At 51.5% G+C, this 18655-nt stretch overlaps 1 protein-coding gene across 2 annotated transcripts; it reads right to left on the bottom strand.

The window, feature by feature from the left end:
* Positions 1-5423: 5423 nt before the first annotated feature.
* HERPUD1 (homocysteine inducible ER protein with ubiquitin like domain 1) lies at positions 5424-16752 on the bottom strand. 2 transcript variants are annotated; one of them, XM_002711534.6, is made up of 8 exons: positions 16512-16752; positions 13098-13175; positions 12937-13011; positions 11951-12081; positions 9205-9327; positions 8315-8665; positions 7959-8064; positions 5424-6193 (listed from the first exon to the last, which is right to left on the bottom strand). In XM_002711534.6, the coding sequence occupies exons 1-8, from the start codon at positions 16656-16658 to the stop codon at positions 6029-6031; spliced, it is 1176 nt and encodes a 391-aa protein (XP_002711580.6). In that variant the 5' UTR covers positions 16659-16752; the 3' UTR covers positions 5424-6028. The 2 variants fall into 2 exon arrangements, with proteins under 2 accessions (XP_002711580.6, XP_008255543.5); XM_008257321.5 differs by having other exon boundaries at positions 12937-13008.
* Positions 16753-18655: the final 1903 nt, after the last annotated feature.

Raw genomic sequence — 18655 nt, 5'->3', positions numbered from 1 at the left:
TTGCAGCCAGTATTCGTAACCACCCTTTTTCACTGCCTAATCCGTATTCCTCTCGCCCTCAGCACACATTTCAGGTGGGGTCCTCAGGTGGGTCTTTACCTGGTGACATGACCCAAACCTTCATTGCCAATGCCATTGGGCCACGGTGGTTGAGTCACAGGGCACTGTGGTACAAACACCCAGGGGACCACTGTATTCCAGACACCTCGCCCCTGCCTGCATCGTGGTGGGCACCCGGCTTCCTCCTTCGACAGCCGGGGCAGTCCCGCCAGCCTCCCTCCTTTGCCTGTTCATTCCAAGCACCAGGAGCTCAAAGCAGCCAGGAGGCAGTCTCCACCTCCAGCCAGGGGGAATTACTGCTGTGTCTTTTGCTGAAAGTGTTCCTCCTCGTTGTGGGGTGAGTTTGTGTCTCCCTACCCTGTTCGTGCCCACCCAGAACCCCAGAATTGGCCTTACTGGGGAGGTAGGTCCTTGCATGTAAATCAAATAAGAAAGCCATGTGAAGGCAGAGACCCAGAAGGCGAGGGAAGAGGGTCCAGGGCAGATGGAGGTGTAGACCGCAGTGACGCAGCTCCGAACCAAGGAGCATCCAGGATGGCTGCCAAGCGCCGCGAGCTGGGACGGGGCACAGGCAGACGCTGCCATGGAGCCCCCAGGAGGCCACCCTGCCAACACCTTGAGTTCAGGTCTCCAGCCTCCAGAACTGGGGGAGAATCAGTCGCTGCTGTTTGAAGCCACCCCATTTGTGGAGCTGTCTTATGGAAGTCTGGGAAAAAGAATACACTCCACTGTGAGCACAGACCTCTGGACCGGCAGAGCTAGTGGGTCCCTAGGGGTAGTGGTGAGGGGCACCGCTCCCATTTCACCCCTTGGTTCCTGGACCTGTGAGTCCCGGGAGAGGCAGAACATGGATGACCAGGATGACGTAGAGTGTGCGCAGAGCCCCAGGCCTGCAAGGTCTGTGCTTGGCGAGCACTGGCCCTGTCTTCAGGGGGCTGCTCCACGGTGCCACCGAGCCGGCTGCCTCAGGATAACAGGTCTGTTAGGTTCTCTGGGCTTCCAGAACCCTTGATCGCGAACGAGGTGGCTGATATAACACACGTCTGCTTTCCCCCAGTTCTGGGGCTTGGGAGTTACAAATCCAAGCATCACCCGTTCTCCTTCTAAGACAGAAGAACGGGTGTTGGCTCTGTGGCTTCTCACAGCTGCTGGCGGTCCTGGCAGTGCTCGGCCTGTGGCAGCACAACCCCGTCTCTGCTCTGTCTTCCCTCTGTGTGTGTGTCTGTGTCCAAATTTGCAGGCCAGTACGACCTCATCTTAACTTGATTATATCTGCAAACACTGTTTCCAAATAAGGTCACGCTCCTGGATTCCAAGGGAATGTAAATTTTGGTAGACACTGTTCAACCTGGTACAACGGGGACCATGGTAAACCAGCAGACACTATATTCAAGGGCCCGCTGCCACGCTTCACTTGCTGTGAATAAGCTCCCTGGCTAGAAGCGATGCTGTGTGCGATACCATGATGACGGACAAGGTGTGCTGTTGATGGACAAGGTGTGATACTGCAAGCAGGGAAGGCCAATCCACGTCAAGCGTCCATCACAACAAAAACAAAGCCCTTCTCCTCCTATGATGGAAACAGTCTGGTGTAATAAACCTTCCACCAAGCTGCTGGCTGACCTCCCTCAGATTTGAGTGGTGCCAGGTCAGGGATCAGCCTCGGTCTCAGCTCCTCGTACACGGGGCACTCAGCAGTGGCTGCAGCCGAGGTGGCTTCGGTGAATGGATGTCCAAGGTGCTGGGCCCAGGCATCACCTGTCTGCTGCCATAGACATTTAGGCAAGGCAGGAGTGGCTGGGCAAAGAGCCTGTCTGGTATCCACCCAACACGGTCATCCTCTTCCCTTGCTTCTTTATTTATTTATTTATTTTTTGGACAGGCAGAGTGGACAGTGAGAGAGAGAGAGACAAAGGTCTTCCTTTACCATTGGTTCACCCTCCAATGGCTGCCGTGGTGCACTGCACTGATCCAAAGGCAGGAGCCAGGTGCTTCTCCTGGTCTCCCATGCGGGTGCAGGGCCCAAGCACTTGGGCCATCCTCCACTGCACTCCCGGGCCACAGCAGAGAGCTGGCCTGGAAGAGGAGCAACCAGGACAGAATCCAGTGCCCCAACGGGGACTAGAACCCGGTGTGCCAGTGCCACAGGCAGAGGATTAGCCTATTGAGCCGTGGCGCCGGCCCTTCCCTTGCTTCTTAAAATCTCCTTCTGCTGCCACTTTAGCAGGCATTCACATGGGACCTAAATGTCTTCATGTCCTTTGCCTGTTCAGAGAAGTCTGCTTATACACCTCTTTCCCAGCCTCCAATTTTCTTTTTCTTTTTTAATTAATTTATTTATTTGAAAGAGTTAAACAGAGCTAGAAGGAGAGGCAGAGAGAGAGGTCTTCCATCCGCTGGTTCACTCCCCAATTGGATGCAACAGCCGGAGCTGGGCCAATCTGAAGCCTGGAGCCAGGAGCTTCTGCCAGGTCTCCCACACAGGTCCAGGGGCCCAAGGACTTGGGCCATCTTCTACTGCTTCCCCAGGCCATAGCAGAGAGCTGGATTGGAAGTGGAGCAGCCGGGTCTCGAACCGGCACCCATATGTGATGCCGGCGCTTCAGGCCAGGGCATTAACCCACTGTGCCACAGCACTGGCCCCCCAGCCTCCAATTTTCTAACCATGCTCCTTCCAAGTCCCTGACTGCCCAGCCAGGCCACACACAGTCATGATTCAGCATCCACTTGCACCTCTGGCTATTTCTCCGTCCAGCCACGGTGGACAGCCACATGCACCTCTCAGAGTTCTGCTAGCCCAGAAAGGAGCTGCAGCTGTCCACTCTTGGGTGATGCCTGCATGTCACGCAGAACCATCGGAGAACCAGACCCGAGTCTTCTCCTCCCCTGTCAACCGTGCGGGACATTCTCCATGAGGCCTTGGGTGCAGCCTGGGAAAGGGGAGGTGGTGGAGCGGGGTGGGGACCATGGGCATCTGCGGTATTTCTTCATGTGACTTGGTCTTCATAGCCCACTGGGGCCCTGTCCCATCTACGCCACTTCATCTGATGACAGCACTGCTGTGCCTACCCAACTTTACGACCAGCTCACGATGGGCACTTCAGGTCACATACTTATACTTGTTTTTAGTAAGGCAATTAGAGAGAATGAGACACACACACACAGGGGGAGAGAGATATATTCCATCCACTGGTTCACTCCCCAGAGAGAGAGAGAGAGAGAGAGAGAGAAGGAGAGAGAGATATCTTCCATCCACTGGTTCACTCCTGAGAGAGAGAGGGAGGAGAGAGAGAGACAGGTCGGTCCTCCATCTGCTGGTTCACTCCCCAGATGGCTGCAGCAGCCAGGGCTGGGTCAGACCAGTCAGGAGCCAGGAGCTTCAACAGGGTCTCCCACGTAGGTGCAGGCTCCCAAGCACTGGGGCCACCCTCAGCTGCTTTCCAGGAGCATTAGCAGGGATCTGGATGGGAAGTGGAGTAGCTGGGACTTGAATCGGTGCCCATATGGGATTCCAGCCCTGCAGGCAGTGGGCAGGCGGCAGCTTAGCCCACTATGCCACAAGTCGGCCCCGATTCTTTCTAAGTTGAAAGGCCTAAGGCCTTAGAGCAGAGTGATTTTCCTGAGGAGGTAGAAATTAAGCCTGGGACTGCAGTAGCCACTCCTGCCCAGCTGCCCCACGATTTCACACCTGCCTAGTTAACCCCTATGATGTGACATCAGTGTTTCTTGCTCTGTTTTCTCTGGTAGAACTGTGACTGAAACATTTTGGTGCCAAGAATGGTTCTTGGAGGAACAGAACTTAAGGGAAAGTTTTCTACTCCGGTAGATGTAGCCACACTGGTGCCTCCGCAGTAGTCCATGGCACGATGTGGGAATAGCAATATACACAATATCACTATTAGCTGCCCCTAATCAAGCCTTTATAAAGGACACAGTTCAGGGTGGTCACATATTTGATGCCTTAGGACACTGAAGTCAAACTAAGGCATTTGGAACCGGGTGGCACTGTTTGGGGCCTGCAGAATAGTTTAGGGACAAGGCTCTGCTCCTTTAGAACCATGAGGTGGGAACCACCAGCCACCCCTCGCCATGGTGATGGCCTCACCTCTGAAGAGCGAGTCTTTTCCACCCCAAACTTTAGGAACTCTTCCTGATTGCTTTCATAACCCACTCAGACCTCACTCCCAAACACGCTGAGAATCAGCTGTGGGCAGGAGCTCCCGCTGGGACCCCCTCTTCCCATTCCCTATTGTTGCACACCCATTTCCTGGCCTGCTACACTGAACTCCAGTCCCAGGCCATTCTGTCATCAAGCAAGTCTGCCTTTACAATCTGCCAGTCACGCTGACTGCTGATGGTGGTTGGTCTGCAGGCACGCCAAGTGTTGGAAGCCTTTGCAATTTAACTCCTGGCGTCATCACCCTTACTAGCTTTTGTAAGCGCAACCATACGTAAAACACCTGTCTACCCAGTGTCTTGATATAAAATTGCCGAAGGGATGTTTATTTAATGTAAAGGAAAGGTTAATTGGAATAATCACAACTATGACACAGAAGGCCAGTTCACTTTCTGAAAAAGAACACTGACCAAGCCTTTGCTATTCTCTCATAGTATTACTCGTCTGAAAATATAGTAAACTTTGTGTCTCAGGGTCAATGTTGTAGCGCAACAGGTTGAGCCGCCACCTGCTACACCAGCATCCCACAGCGCCGGTTTGCGTCCTAGCCACTCCTCTTCTGATTCAGCTCCCTGCTAATGGGCCTGGGAAAGCAGTGGAAGATGGCCTGAGTACTTGGGCCCCTGTTACCCTTGTCTAAGACCAGTATGGAGTTCTAGGCTCCTGGCTTCATCCTGGTCTAGCCCTAGCCATTGTGTCCAATTAGGAAGTGAAACAGCAGATGGAAGATCTCTCTCCCTCTGTGTAACCCTGGCTTTCAGATAAATGAATATTTAAAAAAAAAAAAAAAGGGGCATGTACAGTGAGGATTAAAAAAAATATGTCAAAATTCATACTTAAAGGAAGGAAAAAAAATCAGATCAGCTCGGTTTACAAAATCGTGATATTTGAGTGCAAAACTCCTGTAGAATTGCGAATGTGGAAGAAACTAAATACCAAGGATTTTAAATTTGGGGAATTTAACTTCCATGTGTTTCTATACAAGCCAGTAATGCTTAAATCAGCAAACGGGGACAAACACAGGTATATTCTTGGTAAATTAAACTTTCATGACCTCACTTTGTCATCCTTCAATGGCACAAACAGCCCTTTTACAAAGAGCACTGAGGCCGCCTTTTAAATCAGCAAGTCCAGTCTGACCACCCGGTGACAACGGACACAAAGCAAGGGGCCAGGACACCATGAGTCTCTGCCAGGATCATTCATAGTAAAACTTTATTGAACAGAAAACCCAGCAAAGGTTTCCACCTCTGCAAAGTTCCCCCTGGTTTAAAGTAAAGCACTGCATTTTAAAAAGCAATTATACATAAGTCTTTCCTAGAAAAGTCCTGCTAAAACATGTCTAGCAATTTCACTGATTAGATAAAGTAGTACACTTAGTGTAATTTAAACATTCCAACAGGAATCAAATCGTACCAGCAGAACCATTTCTGCATCTATGACGTCTATGTACAAACACACATGCAGACACACACATCTGGAAAAGTTCCTCAGGCACAAACATGCAACACCTAATGCCTTCTACTTACAATGCCTATCAAACTACATACAGTGTATATTAAAGCTCTTCAGAACACAGACACGGAAAACCCTGGACATTCTTTGTTCATCCATTTCCACCAGGGCTTCACGCCTTACTCTCTGCTTTTGCTTGATCACAAAAGCGTATCATCAGCCTGTGGGGTTGGGGAGCTCTGTGCCACTGTCCTGTCCGGGTGAGGAGACCCAGCTGGAGTCAGATGATCCAGTCCATGCCTGTCAAAGCCTCCAGCAGGGAGGGTGCAAACAGCATCAGTTTGCTATGGCTGGGGGGCCCTCCGGAAGAAGAGAGGCAAAGAAAGTCTTGAAGACGAGCCAGGCTGTGCTCACGAAGGAAGGGCTGGTCTGCTCGTCGCCGAGCACGCCCCTGCCTGGAGGGGCGTGGTTGGGGTCTTCACTTTCAGCATCGGCGCCTTCCTACAGGTAACGACACAGAAGGGAAAGCAATTAGGGCTCTGAGGACTATCAGACAGCGCTAGGCAAGAGTGGGCAGAGAGCCGGCGCCGTGGCTCAATAGGCTAATCCTCCACCTTGCGGCGCCGGCACACCGGGTTCTAGTCCCGGTTGGGGCGCCGGATTCTGTCCCGGTTGCCCCTCTTCCAGGCCAGCTCTCTGCTATGGCCAGGGAGTGCAGTGGAGGATGGCCCAGGTGCTTGGGCCCTGCACCCCATGGGAGACCAGGAAAAGCACCTGGCTCCTGGCTCCTGCCAGGATCAGCGCGGTGCGTGGGCTGCAGCGGCGGCCATTGGAGGGTGAACCAACGGCAAAGGAAGACCTTTCTCTCTCTGTCTCTCTCTCTCACTGTCCACTCTGCCTGTCAAAAAAAAAAAAAAAAAAAAAAAAAAAAGAGTGGGCAGAAATCCCTGCACCCGAGGCCCAGCAGCCAGGCAGGTGGGACGCAGGGAAGGGCTTCCTCACACTCCCACAGCACACCTGTGCTGGCAGAAAGTGTCTGCACAGAGTAACCTGGTAATCTAGACATGAACTAGTTCTTAAATGTGAATAATCTTATTTTGGCAGTCTCTTAAGAAGTCAGAAATGGAAACCCACGGTTCTAAAAACACACTAAGGAGACAATCTGTATTATGAAAATATCCTTGGGGCCGGCACCGTGGTTGATCCTTCGCCTGTGGCGCCAGTATCCCATAAGCACACTGGTTCTAGTCCCGGCTGCTCCTCTTCTAGTCCAGCTCTCTGCTGTGGCCTGGGAAAGCAGTAGAGGATGGCCCAAGTGCTTGGGCCCCTGCACCCACACAGGAGACCCGGGAAGAATCACCTGGCTCCTGGCTTCAGATCAGTGCAGCTCCGGCCATTGCAGCCATTTGGGGAATGAACCAACGGAAGGAACACCTTTCTCTCTACCTCTCAAATAAATAAAATCTTGAAAAAAAAAAAAAAAGAAAGAAAGAAAATATCCTTAAGGATCCTGCATGAATCCACCTTGCAGAAATTCTACTTCTGCGGACTTATTATGCTATTTTCCAGGGAACCTAGTGACAGGCTGCTTCTCCAGCTCCCACTTAGAATACCTAGCTAGCATCAGCTTCACAGGTGCAACACATTGTGACAGACCACTGAACACTCAGATTATGGGTTTAAAAATCATTTACATAGCCGGCGCCGTGGCTCAATAGGCTAATCCTCCACCTTGCGGCGCCGGCACACCGGGTTCTAGTCCCGGTCGGGGCGCCGGATTCTGTCCCGGTTGCCCCTCTTCCAGGCCAGCTCTCTGCTATGGCCAGGGAGTGCAGTGGAGGATGGCCCAGGTGCTTGGGCCCTGCACCCCATGGGAGACCAGGAAAAGCACCTGGCTCCTGGCTCCTGCCAGGATCAGCGCGGTGCGCCGGCTGCAGCGGCGGCCATTGGAGGGTGAACCAACGGCAAAGGAAGACCTTTCTCTCTCTGTCTCTCTCTCTCACTGTCCACTCTGCCTGTCAAAAAAAAAAAAAAAAAAAAAAAAAAAAATCATTTACATATGCAAAAATGCCAACTGCCACATGACAGAAATAGCTGGATTTATGACACCTTCAATGTTTTAAAAACAGCTGCTGTTCTAAGAATAAATTTGAAAAAAAAAAAAAATGTTTAGTCTAATGAAAGCCACAGGCTGGACTCCCAGTGTGTGAGGACTTGAGCCTGGCACACTGCGCCCGGCTCACATGGGCCCCAGCAGACTCCATACCTGTAAGTTGTTGTTGGGGTCCTGGTTCACGGCCTCCTGAGGAAGATCATTGGGGGGGAAGTTCTGAACCGGCCTTTGTCTAAATGGAAACCACCCAACATGATGCCTGCAAAGGAAGCACATCAAAGGCGGCCTTAGCTTCACAGTGAGATTTACTCTAGAACCTCCGGGCCCCTCCTCTAGCCACAGTGGCAGCCTGTGTGGCAGCCCACAGCCAGGCACTGAAAGTCCCAGAATGACACGCCATTTTAACACATTTCCTTTGACTACAGGAGAGACTGCTCAGAAAAGAGCGAAATCTATACTTGATCTGAGTCACAATATAGTGCAATTTGTAGTAAAGGAACTCTGCTTACAGGTACATGACAACGGTGGCCCCCATGACCATGAGGAATCTGCTCAGGGAGGAGTAGAAGTAGAGGATACTGAGAAAAACGGAAAATGTAGCTGCAGAATAGGTCCAATCCAACCAGTCTCGGTTTATCTCATCATCCTCTTCCACAATAGGGCCACCTTGTGCATTCATTCGCAAATTTTGATTGGCTCCAGGATTAACCACCACTTGAGGAGCTGCATTCTGATTGGCTGGCTGGTTTTCAGCCGGAAACTGGTTGTGAATAGGAGCTGGAGCAGGTGCAGAAACCACAGGTATCTCTTGTGCACTTGGTGGTGGGACAAAGGCCCCTGACGCAGCACTGGCAGCCAAACTAAAATAAAAATAACAGAAGCAGATACTGTTGAGAGCAAAGCACTGTGAAGACTGTGGTTCTTACAGCCTTATTTATAAAGTGGTCTTTTTACTACTAAGAACTATACATAGGTACAGGCATGCTTGAGTTTGCTTTAACTTAGTGAAGAAATTCTAACACTCCTTATCCATAAATGTATTTTCTAAGAGAAACTACATGGTAAATTTCACGTGGAATTAAACATGAAGGCCACTACAGAATTAGGGTGTAGCAGCAAATTGAGTTTCACAAAACTTTAAAGATATCACCAATTGGAAAGACCTTTCTAAATGATGTCATTCGCAATGTATCACACAAGCAGCCTGCATCAGTTCACAGACGCGGCAGCAGCTGTCAATCACAGTCCATCCCACCCACAGAACCAGACGGAGCAGGGCTCTGCAGAAACAGATGAAAAGCCACTCCTCCCTTCATTCTGAACTTCACAGGTATCATGCATGGGGTCGCCCACAATCCCCAGAGTCACGGCCACACGCAGTCTAGTGGGAAGGACTCACTATTGCATGTAGTACTGCCGGGCGTAGATCTGCTGGAACCAGGACAGCTGCAACCACCCATACGTCGTGTAGCCAGAGAAACCAGGCCCCAGGCCTTGGAACGCCTGCTGGACAGCTTCAGGCCTGAATGCAGATTTAAAACAAAACCAAAAAACAACTCACTGGTTGAATATGAATAAATGAAAACTAAGTTTATTCCCAGGAATTCCAATCAGACAGCCAAATGAACGGGCTTCCTGGTGGCCATGTGGCAGATGGCTGTGTTAATGCAGCAGAGAGTGCCAAGGGGCAGAGCCCTCTACAGGTTCTAGGGCCCCCAGGAAAACCAGCTCCCTCGCCCAGCACTAGGCGCCTGTCATGTCACCAACAGGGGGGGCGGCTGCTCGTCTTGTGCACGGAGGTACCAACAAGCTGACCCTTCTCCGGCAAGGTCGAGCCCCACTCACTGGCTGAGTCTCACTGCAGATCTAAACCCACTGTGCACCCTTCAGAGAGCAGCTCAAAAGCCACATTTCTCCCAAAGTCTTTCTGGAAGATACTTCTGTCTTCCTGGGAGATGTGTCCTGGGGCAGTTTCCTGTGCAGGGGACATCACTTGTGCTTGCTTACTGACCACCTAGCAGCCTACCCAGGTCACTGGATCCCCAGTAACCATGTGGGGAAGGACTGCACGCCCATTTTACAGAAGGGAGCCCAAGCACAGCTCAGAGAATACAAGGGATTTTCACAAGGTCGCTGAGCTAGTAGCAGGCCTGGATTTGAGACTTATTTTGTTTGACGTCAAACTCATGCTTTTCCAATCGTGTAACACAGCTCCAGCTGCTTAGGGCAGGGGAGGTGGGACTCTCTTCTTTGGCCTTGTGCTTCCTACACAGTGAACTCCCTTTCACAAACTGAAACTATAACAGAATTGCAGGAAAATCAGGAGCATGTTACATGTTCATTCCTGCTGGTCAACTTGTATCCGTAAGCAAAGGTATATGCACTGCCTATTCAATAAACATATTTTAAATGAAATCAACAAGTCTAAATATGGTAAAATTCAAGCAATCAGATAAGCTTCAATTCTCACGCTAAACAGCCAGAATGAGAGGCCACTTTAAATCATCTATCCAACAAGGTATCCAGTTTATATGCTGACAGTCTTTTACTGAACCCCATATCCAGAGAATTTCTAAAACAGAAGGTCTTAGTTTGACACTTTTTGATCATTAAAAAAGTTCTAGTGCATGAAAATTAGATGAGGTCCTTTTCAAAATTTTGTAAGATCTAATCATGATGGCATTGCAAATATGTAAGGAAACTAAATGGTTCTTTTTATAGATAACAAGGTTTATTTAAGAATAATCTTTTATGTATGCTGAACTTACATACATATAAAACTCAACTAACACCAGCAATTTTTCTTTTCTCCTGCTAAATTTTTTTAAGGTGAACAACATTCATGCATTTCACATATACAGATTTAGGGATACAGTGATACTTCCCACCCAACTAAATGTTTCGTACAGCTATTTACTGAAGTATATAGGGACAGAATGACAGGATGTCCAGGAATTACTTCTAATGCATGAAGAAAAAAAGGGAAAGGAGCAACACTGGGGCCTGGGTGATGGTTATGTGGGGTCTTTATGTAATTCCCTCTACTTTTGTATATTCCAAATTCTCATTAAGAAAAAAAAGCCATGGGGCCAGCACTGTGGCGCAGTGGGTTAACGCCCTGGCCTGAAGCGCCAGCATCCATATGGGCACTGGTTCGAGACCGCCTGCTCCACTTTTAATCCAGCTCTCTGCTATGGCCTGGGGAAGCAGTAGAAGATGGCCCAAGTCCTCGGGCCCCTGCACCCACGTGGGAGACCTGGAGGAAGCTCCTGGCTTTGGATCGGCACAGCTCTGGCCGTTGCAGCCAATTGGAGAGTGAACCAGCGGATGGAAGACCTCTCTCTCTCTCTCTGCCTCTCCTCTCTCTGTGCAACTCTGACTTTCAAAAAAATAAATAAATCTTAAAGGAAAAAAAGTCCAATTCCTCAAACATCTGCCTTTATCAAAAACTGAGGATAAAAACTACTAGGAAGAGGAGGTGGGAGAACTAGAGAATTAAAGAATTTTAACTTGTAGTCAACAATATTATTTTTCCCACAAGGTACTTTATGAGGTATTCCAACAGCTGTCAAATCGAAACCTCAGAGCGGCCAGTCACTTCTGATCTCTGCTCTACAGCAAAGCTCTAATTGTTCTAAAAATATGGGGGCCGACAATGATAAGACCGCCAGCCGTGTGGGAGGCCAGGGTGGAGTTCCAGGCTCCTGGCCAGTCCTGACCACTGCAGCCACTTGGGGAATGAGCCAGCAGATGGAAGATCTCTCTTCCTCTCTCTCTGTGCCTTTCAAATAAATAAATCTTTTAAAAAATAGTAATAACCTCTTTTCTAAGCATCCTGGCAGGACGCTTCTCAGCGCCTTCACTGTTGCCCTCGTTGTTACGATACACAAAGCGCAGGGCTCTCAGCAAGCAGCCGCACAGTGTTCTATCCCAAGGGCAACACCAGGAAACACACCCATGACGGCGAGGAAAATGCCTACGCTCTCTGGACAGGCATGTCCTGCCTTTTCAGATGTTCCCTAAATGGCTGTGTACAAAGAAAAGCTAAATAAGGTATCTTTAAAATGAAATCCTCTGCAAGGCCAAATTTTGTTCTCTGACCTCACAGGTGCAAACACATCTTATTCTTCAATGAGAACACTCACCTGGAGATGTTCTCCCAGCTGGAGGGAGAAAGGTTCCGAAGAACTTCCCTTTGCCTTAGGCCATCACTTGCGGAATCCCCAGGATGCTGGCCCTGATTAGGACCAGGGGGCTGCTCTGTGGACTCAGCAACCTGCGTAAGTAAGGTGCTGGTCAGAACAAAGGCCGTGATGCAACCATCCTGCAATCACTCTGCTGTGAATGGCCCCGCCCCCACCTCTAAACCAGACAAAATTAAACAGGCAATGTCATGTAAAAAATATTCCGAAATTCATTCAACCCAATTTTAAATACATGGATCCTTAAAAATCCATACTTTCTTTCCCTGGAGTAATTACACTGCAGTTTCACTAAAGCCTTCCAATGAGGTTATCACTGCTGAGAAAACTTCCTGATGAGTTAGTAAGTTCAGCATCATAAGATGTAACTTAAGACACTAAATTTGACTAGGATTTATAAATACAACGCAGCCAGAAAATGAAAGGAAAGAGAATTTCCTATACTCTATTCATAAATTTTAAAAATAGTTGTAATACAAACTTAAGAGTACATGATTAGAATATCGATACTGTATATTCCGATAAACATTGTGAAATGAAAAACAAACACTTCTATCAAATAAAAATAAATCTTCACAGATCACGTGACAAAGACTGTGGCCTTTTTCTATCCAAATAAATAGTCACAATGAGAATTTCCAAAGGAAATATACTCAGATTTTTATTCTGTATAGTACTAACGATTCCCTAGAAGAAACTTGTGGGCACAATTTTTACCACCTTCATTTCAAGTGCCTTGCTGATTCAGTGATCTGGACACACAGTACCCAGAGGTCGGGTCACACCCCTGACTCCCACACTTCCACCTCGGCTCTGGCCCACTGTCCAGCACATGCTCTAAAATCTCTCTTAAAAGTGTTCTCCAAGTTCCTGCATTTCTCCCTTCAGAGTTGAAAACAAATTGTTGCAATCAGAGAAAGCCGACCTACCTTTGTGCTGGCTTCAGGCATTTTTGAAGGACTCTTCACGTTGCACACCAGGTGCAAAACATGCCGTTTCTCCTGCTAAAAATCATGAGGAGGTACTTTAGGACTGCGCTCAGGCTGCCGGCGCCTAAAAGCATTCCAAAGTTACAGTGTAAGGGACGCACCTTTGGAAGCAAGTCCCTGAGACACTGGTGATCCAGCAACAGCTTCCCAGAATAAATCAACCTCTGGTCCTCTGGACACTGAGCGTGGAGAGAAAAAGGGTCAGAGGTCAGCATTTAGCTCCTGCACAGCTCCGACACAGAGTCAACTGTTTCATACCATGACCCCAGTGTGCACACTTCCCCCAGCCTCACAGGAAAACACCTTGCAAAGGCCCCACATTCACAACTTTTATTCAGAAAGTGCTTAAATTTAAACCGATCTCAAATATGCAAATAAATTTAGGATGACAAATTATCTGCAGCCCACGAAACCCAAGGCAGCACACTTGACATCCTACCTACCAGGGAAATGGGTTTGCACCACGAAAACCAGAAATTTTATTTGGGGCTCCTATAGCAACTAACTTCAAAACTAGGCTTGGTCTCAGAGAGAACTCAGAGTACTCCCAAGGTCAGCCTTCGTCAAAACCACCTACCATCGCCCCAACACAACAGGAAGCAATGCTAAGCACAAGCCCCTCACAGAAGATTTCTCCATTACAGAGATGCTGTGTGGGTAACATGACATACCACACCTTGTGGGACCTCCTGCCCCTACTTTAGGGGGCAAAGTCTGAGAAACTGGCCCAGGTCACCACTGCTAAAGAGTCAACGGTCCAACCCTCTCTTCTCTACGCCAGTAAATCTACAGCTGTGGGGACTCCACATGCTTCATACACCTCACTTTAAAAAAAATTTTTTTTTTTGACAGGCAGAGTGGACAGTGAGAGAGAGAGACAGAGAGAAAGGTCTTCCTTTGCCGTTGGTTCACCCTCCAATGGCCGCCGCGGCCTGCTCATCGCGCTGATCCAAAGGCAGGAGCCAGGTGCTTCTCCTGGTCTCCCATGGGGTGCAGGGGCCAAGGACTTGGGCCATCCTCCACTGCACTCCCTGGCCACAGCAGAGAGCTGGCCTGGAAGAGGGGCAACCGGGACAGAATCCGGCACCCCAACCGGGACTAGAACCTGGTGTGCTGGCACCGCAAGGCGGAGGATTAGCCTATTGAGCCGCGGCGCCAGTCTAAAATTTTTAACTCCATTTAAATTATACTTAAAAACAATGGCCTCAAATAACACAGCAGTCAGTACACTGGAGGTCTCCAACTCCTCAACCTACTCTTGCCAGAATAATGCAAGATTTTGAATGAAGCTGTTCTTGTTCAAAAGCCTAGAATTATAAAGCAAGCTGCTTAAAATCACACCGGAAAAAATAGCACCTTCTTTATCTACGTGCATCAGGACTTCTTTTAACAAAGAAATCTGATGGACGCTGTGTTCATTATTGTTCTGGCTGACGTCAGAGGCAAATGCTATATATGTGCATTTGTAAACTACTACTGTATTATGTGGAGCCTTGCATTTTATTTAAGAGTTCAACCGTGGTGCCAGCGCTGTGGCATAGTGAGTAAAGCCACCACCTGCAGTGCTGGCATCCCATATGGGCGCCGGTTTGAGTCCCAGCTTCTCCACATCCGATCCAGTTCTCTGCTATGGGAAAGCAGCAGCAGATGGCCCAAGTCTTTGGGCCCCTGCACCTGTGTGGGAGACCCAGAAGGGCTCCTGGCTCCAGATCAGCGCAGCTCCGGCCGTTACGGCCAATTCAGGAGTGAACCAGAGGTGGAAGACCTCTCTCTCTTTCTCTACCTCTTCTTCTCTCTGTGTAACTCTTTTTTTTTTTTTTTAATGTATTTATTTGAAAGAGTTCAACCACTAGAGAAGATGTCAAAACTACAGCTGCTTGTGGATTTGAATTGTTCCCCACCCCTTTTTCGAGGCCTGAATCAACAAAAAAGAAAAAGAGCTGACTTAAGGGGCCTGTGACACTGGCATCCCATATGAGCACTGGTTCCAGTCCCAGCTGCTCCACTTCCCATCCAGCTCCCTGCTAAAGCACCTAGAAAAAGCAGTGGAAGATGGCCCAAGTGCTTGAGCCCCCGACACCCAGGGGAGACCCCGATGAAGCTCCTGGCTTTGGCCTGGCCCAGCCCAGGCTGTGGGGGCCAACTGGGGAGTGAAGCAGCAGATGGAAGATCTTTGTTTCTTCCCCCTTCTCTCTATAACTTTTTCAAACAGTATTAAAAAAATAAAAGCTAACAAAAAAGTTAAATGTTAACTATTCTAAAGTCGGAAGTCTCACATTATACCATTTTATACTACAGAAAACAAATGGTGAGCATGCTCCAGCAGTAATTTGTAAATACCAATGTGTTCACATGACAGATCTTTCTGAGGTCGTCACACTCAGGGGAGTGATGCTCCGCACCTGCCCCTCGCCTATCTGTGCACCTCGAGGCCACCTCATTTCCTGGAAGCAGCTCCCAAGAAATTGGAGAGGCAAGCGGTGAATTGCAAAGGCCACGGGAACGGGAGGTGACGGGATACACAGGCCAAAAAAGCACAGGTGCGAGGGGCAGTCCACGTCCACGTCCCCAACCAGGAAGGAAAAGGCGCCGAGGACACGCGCGCTCCCACGGGTCGGCCCTCCTCCTGCCCCACGGAGGATCACAGGGTGGTGGGCAGCGAGCAACCCGGCCGACGCTTACGCAACATCCGAGTGCAAAGTAAATACAGGAAGGTCCGGCTCGCGGCGGCCTCGCGTCACGTGGCGGGGCGCGAGGGCGGCGCTAAGGGCGATGTTGACAGATGCGTCAACCAAAACAAAGCAAGGAGAGCTCCCCAAACGGGGTGGGGTGGGGGGGCCCGGGTCTGAAAACCAGCCTCGGGCCGACTCCTCCCGCCTGGCTCCCTGCTCCATCGCCCAGTGCCCGCGGCTCCTCCCTGCGCCACCAGCGGGGAGCCCCGCGCGACGGGGAGGAGCCGCGGGCCAGCGGGCGGAAGGTGGGCAGCGAGGGAAGAGCCACGTCCTCTTCTGGGCGTGGGACCTCAAGCGCACGGCGCCCGGGCGCTGCCCGGGTCTCTGGGTAGGGCCCCGGGCTGGCACCTGCACGGTCCCCTCCCCGCTAAGACGCCGCGCGCAGCACGGATTCCTGCTTGGATGCCGAGGGCGCAGGCCTGGTTAGGAACACTTAGTCGCCTGGGTCTTTTGGGGCAAAGGACGGACTGGAGGGTGACGTAGCTCAGCCAAGGTCAAACTGCTGTTTTCGGCGGCCTGGCTCGGGTGGGGGGAGCCAGGCCTGGGGAGGTGGGTTTGGGGACGTGGGGGAGGCGGAGTGAGTGACAAGCCAGCAGCCCGTCAGAAAGGCGGGGTGAAGACGGCCCAGACCCTGTGGGTGACAGCTCCCGGGCAAGGAGAGGGGCGCCCGCGGCGGGAGGGGACCTCGGCCCTGGGGGAAGTGCCCAGGAGGGGACCCGCCGTCGTGGGGGGAGCCGCCGCACGGAGGGACTCCCGGAAAGGGGGAGGCGGGGCCCCTCTTACCGGGCGCTCGGGGTAGACGCGACTCAGGTGCGCCTTGAGGTGGCCGACGCTCCAGCTGCGGTCTCCGCTCAGCTCCAAGTCGCGGTGGCGCTGGTTGGGGCTCTTCACCAGCAGCGTGACGGGCTCGGGCTCCGGCTCGGGCTCCATGGCGGCGGAGCTGTAGGCTCGGCGGCGCTCCCAGATGCCAGGTAGGCGGCGGCGCACCGGCAAGATCCGCAACGACTGTTCAACTCTCTGGGCCGCGCGCCCCCGCCTCAGGCGCCTTTTATAGGCGGCCCGCGCCCGGGCTCTGCGGACAGACTCTTCTGTGGCTGTCGCCCATTGGCTGAGACGGGGGTCACTGCCCAACGTGGCCCAATCGGCGTCCGGATCCGGGGGGCAGCGGGGCGGGCCAAACCCGCGGGCACGGCTGATGCAACCAGCGGCCATTGCGTCACCCGGAGTCGCGGCTGCAGCCCTGGAGCCTGGGTTCGGCGGCCATGTTGGGGTGCGCTGCGCCCGGATGGAGGCTCGGCCCTGAGGAGACAAGGGGCTCCCCAGCTCGGGCTGCTTAAGGTCCCTGAGGACTGGAGTGAGGCGGGGGCAGCACAAGCCTGGCCAACTCCCAGTTTGGCAGTGTCTGCAAATTGTTTCCTCATAAAGCAACACCCCCGCCCTTTTCACCCCCAAGCACCAAGTCCCACTTCCCCTTTCCCTTCTCCTGGGGGCCCCCAGCAGCCTGTGCTGCGGGGGCCTGGGCCCACAGAACTGCTGATGAACCCGTTTCGGAGAACACCTGGCTGCCCAGGAGAAACAGAGCCCACGCTTCCTTGGGTTGAGAACATGGGGGCATCCGGGCATCTTGCAAATTTGCCTCTGGCCCTGAACTTGCCTGTTCCACCCGTGAAGACCATTGCCCTTATTGTGACAGCTGACACTGGGAGAAGAGTCGCTTTATGGGATACTCAGCACATGTTTTACATTGGGGCTGAGAGGGGAACAGGTTCCTAGAACGTGACCACAGAGGCCTCCCGTTTGTCTGTGGAGGAGGAAAAAATTCTTGGAAAACAAGACTGATATTGCCGTGGCCCTATCCCTGCCCCAGTCCTATTGGGATTTCTGTTTTTCCAGATGTGTAGGAGCCTGCAGGGCTGGAGAGTAGTGGGAAGAGCCTTCAGCTGGGGGGTAGGGGACATATTGGCCAGCTGGGGCTGCTCCAACAAAGTACTACAAAATGGGTGGCCTACACGACGGCGATTTTTTGTCTCCCAGTTCTGGGAGCTGCAAACTTGAAATCGAGGTGGTAGGCAGTGTCGGAACCTTCTTTCTTTCTTTTTTTTCTTTTTTTTGGACAGGCAGAGTGGACAGTGAGAGAGGGAGAGAGAAAGAGAAAGGTCTTCCTGTACTGTTGGTTCACCCTCCAATGGCGCACTGCGCTGATCCGAAGCCAGGAGCCAGGTGCTTCCTCCTGGTCTCCCATGGGGTGCAGGGCCCAAGCACTTGGGCCACCCTCCACTGCCCTCTCGGGCCACAGCAGAGAGCTGGCCTGGAAGAGGAGCAACTGGGACAGAATCCGATGCCCCTACTGGGACTAGAACCCGGGGTGCCAGCACCGCAGGCGGAGGATTAGCCTATTGAGCCGAGGCGCCGGCCCGGAGCCTTCTGATGTCTGAGAGAACCTGCTCCGGGCTGCTCTCCAGCCTCTGGAGTTTGCTGGCTGGCAGGCCTTGGCATTCCTTGCCTGGTGGGTGCCTCGTCCCCATCGCTGGCTTCCTGTTTGTTCACATCGGATCCTCCTGTGTTGTGTGTGTGCGTTTCATGCCCTCTTCCCTCACTGTGTGTCTGTTCAAATTTCCCCTTTTCATGAGGACACCAGTCACCACTCTGGTGACGTCATCTTAATTTGATCATCAACAGAGACCCTATTTCCAGCGCATAGGCACTGGGGGTCAGAATGTCAGCACTGTTTTGGAGGAAATGGTTTGTCCCCTATCTGTGGGCCTCTGCCCTTGCGTAGGAGACCTGGATGGTGTTCCTGGCTGCTGGCTTCTGCCCGGCGCAGCCCTGGGCATTGCAGCCATTTATGGAGTGAACCAGCTCTGCCTCTGTGTCCTCCCTCCCACTCCTTCTCCCCTCTCCCTCTCTAGCTCTGCTCTTAAGATGAG

This window comes from Oryctolagus cuniculus, chromosome 18 (genome assembly GCF_051225735.1).
Source record: "Oryctolagus cuniculus isolate XC-2025 breed Fujian yellow rabbit chromosome 18, ASM5122573v1, whole genome shotgun sequence".
Classification (NCBI taxonomy): domain Eukaryota; kingdom Metazoa; phylum Chordata; class Mammalia; order Lagomorpha; family Leporidae; genus Oryctolagus; species Oryctolagus cuniculus.
The sequence above is the reverse complement of the archived record's forward strand: the minus strand, read 5'-3'. Positions and strand labels throughout refer to the sequence as shown.

What these genes read in the sequence shown, in the direction of transcription:
- HERPUD1 (XM_002711534.6), bottom strand. Translation starts at nt 16,658, where the DNA reads ATGGAGCCCGAGCCGGAGCCCGAGCCCGTCACGCTGCTGGTGAAGAGC. An exon ending in GCGTCTACCCCGAGCGCCCG is followed by an intron (nt 13,176 to 16,511) that starts GTAAGAGGGGCC and finishes CTCCACGCTCAG; the next exon opens with TGTCCAGAGGACCAGAGGTT. An exon ending in AGCTGGGAGAACATCTCCAG is followed by an intron (nt 9,328 to 11,950) that starts GTGAGTGTTCTC and finishes ATCTGCATTCAG; the next exon opens with GCCTGAAGCTGTCCAGCAGG.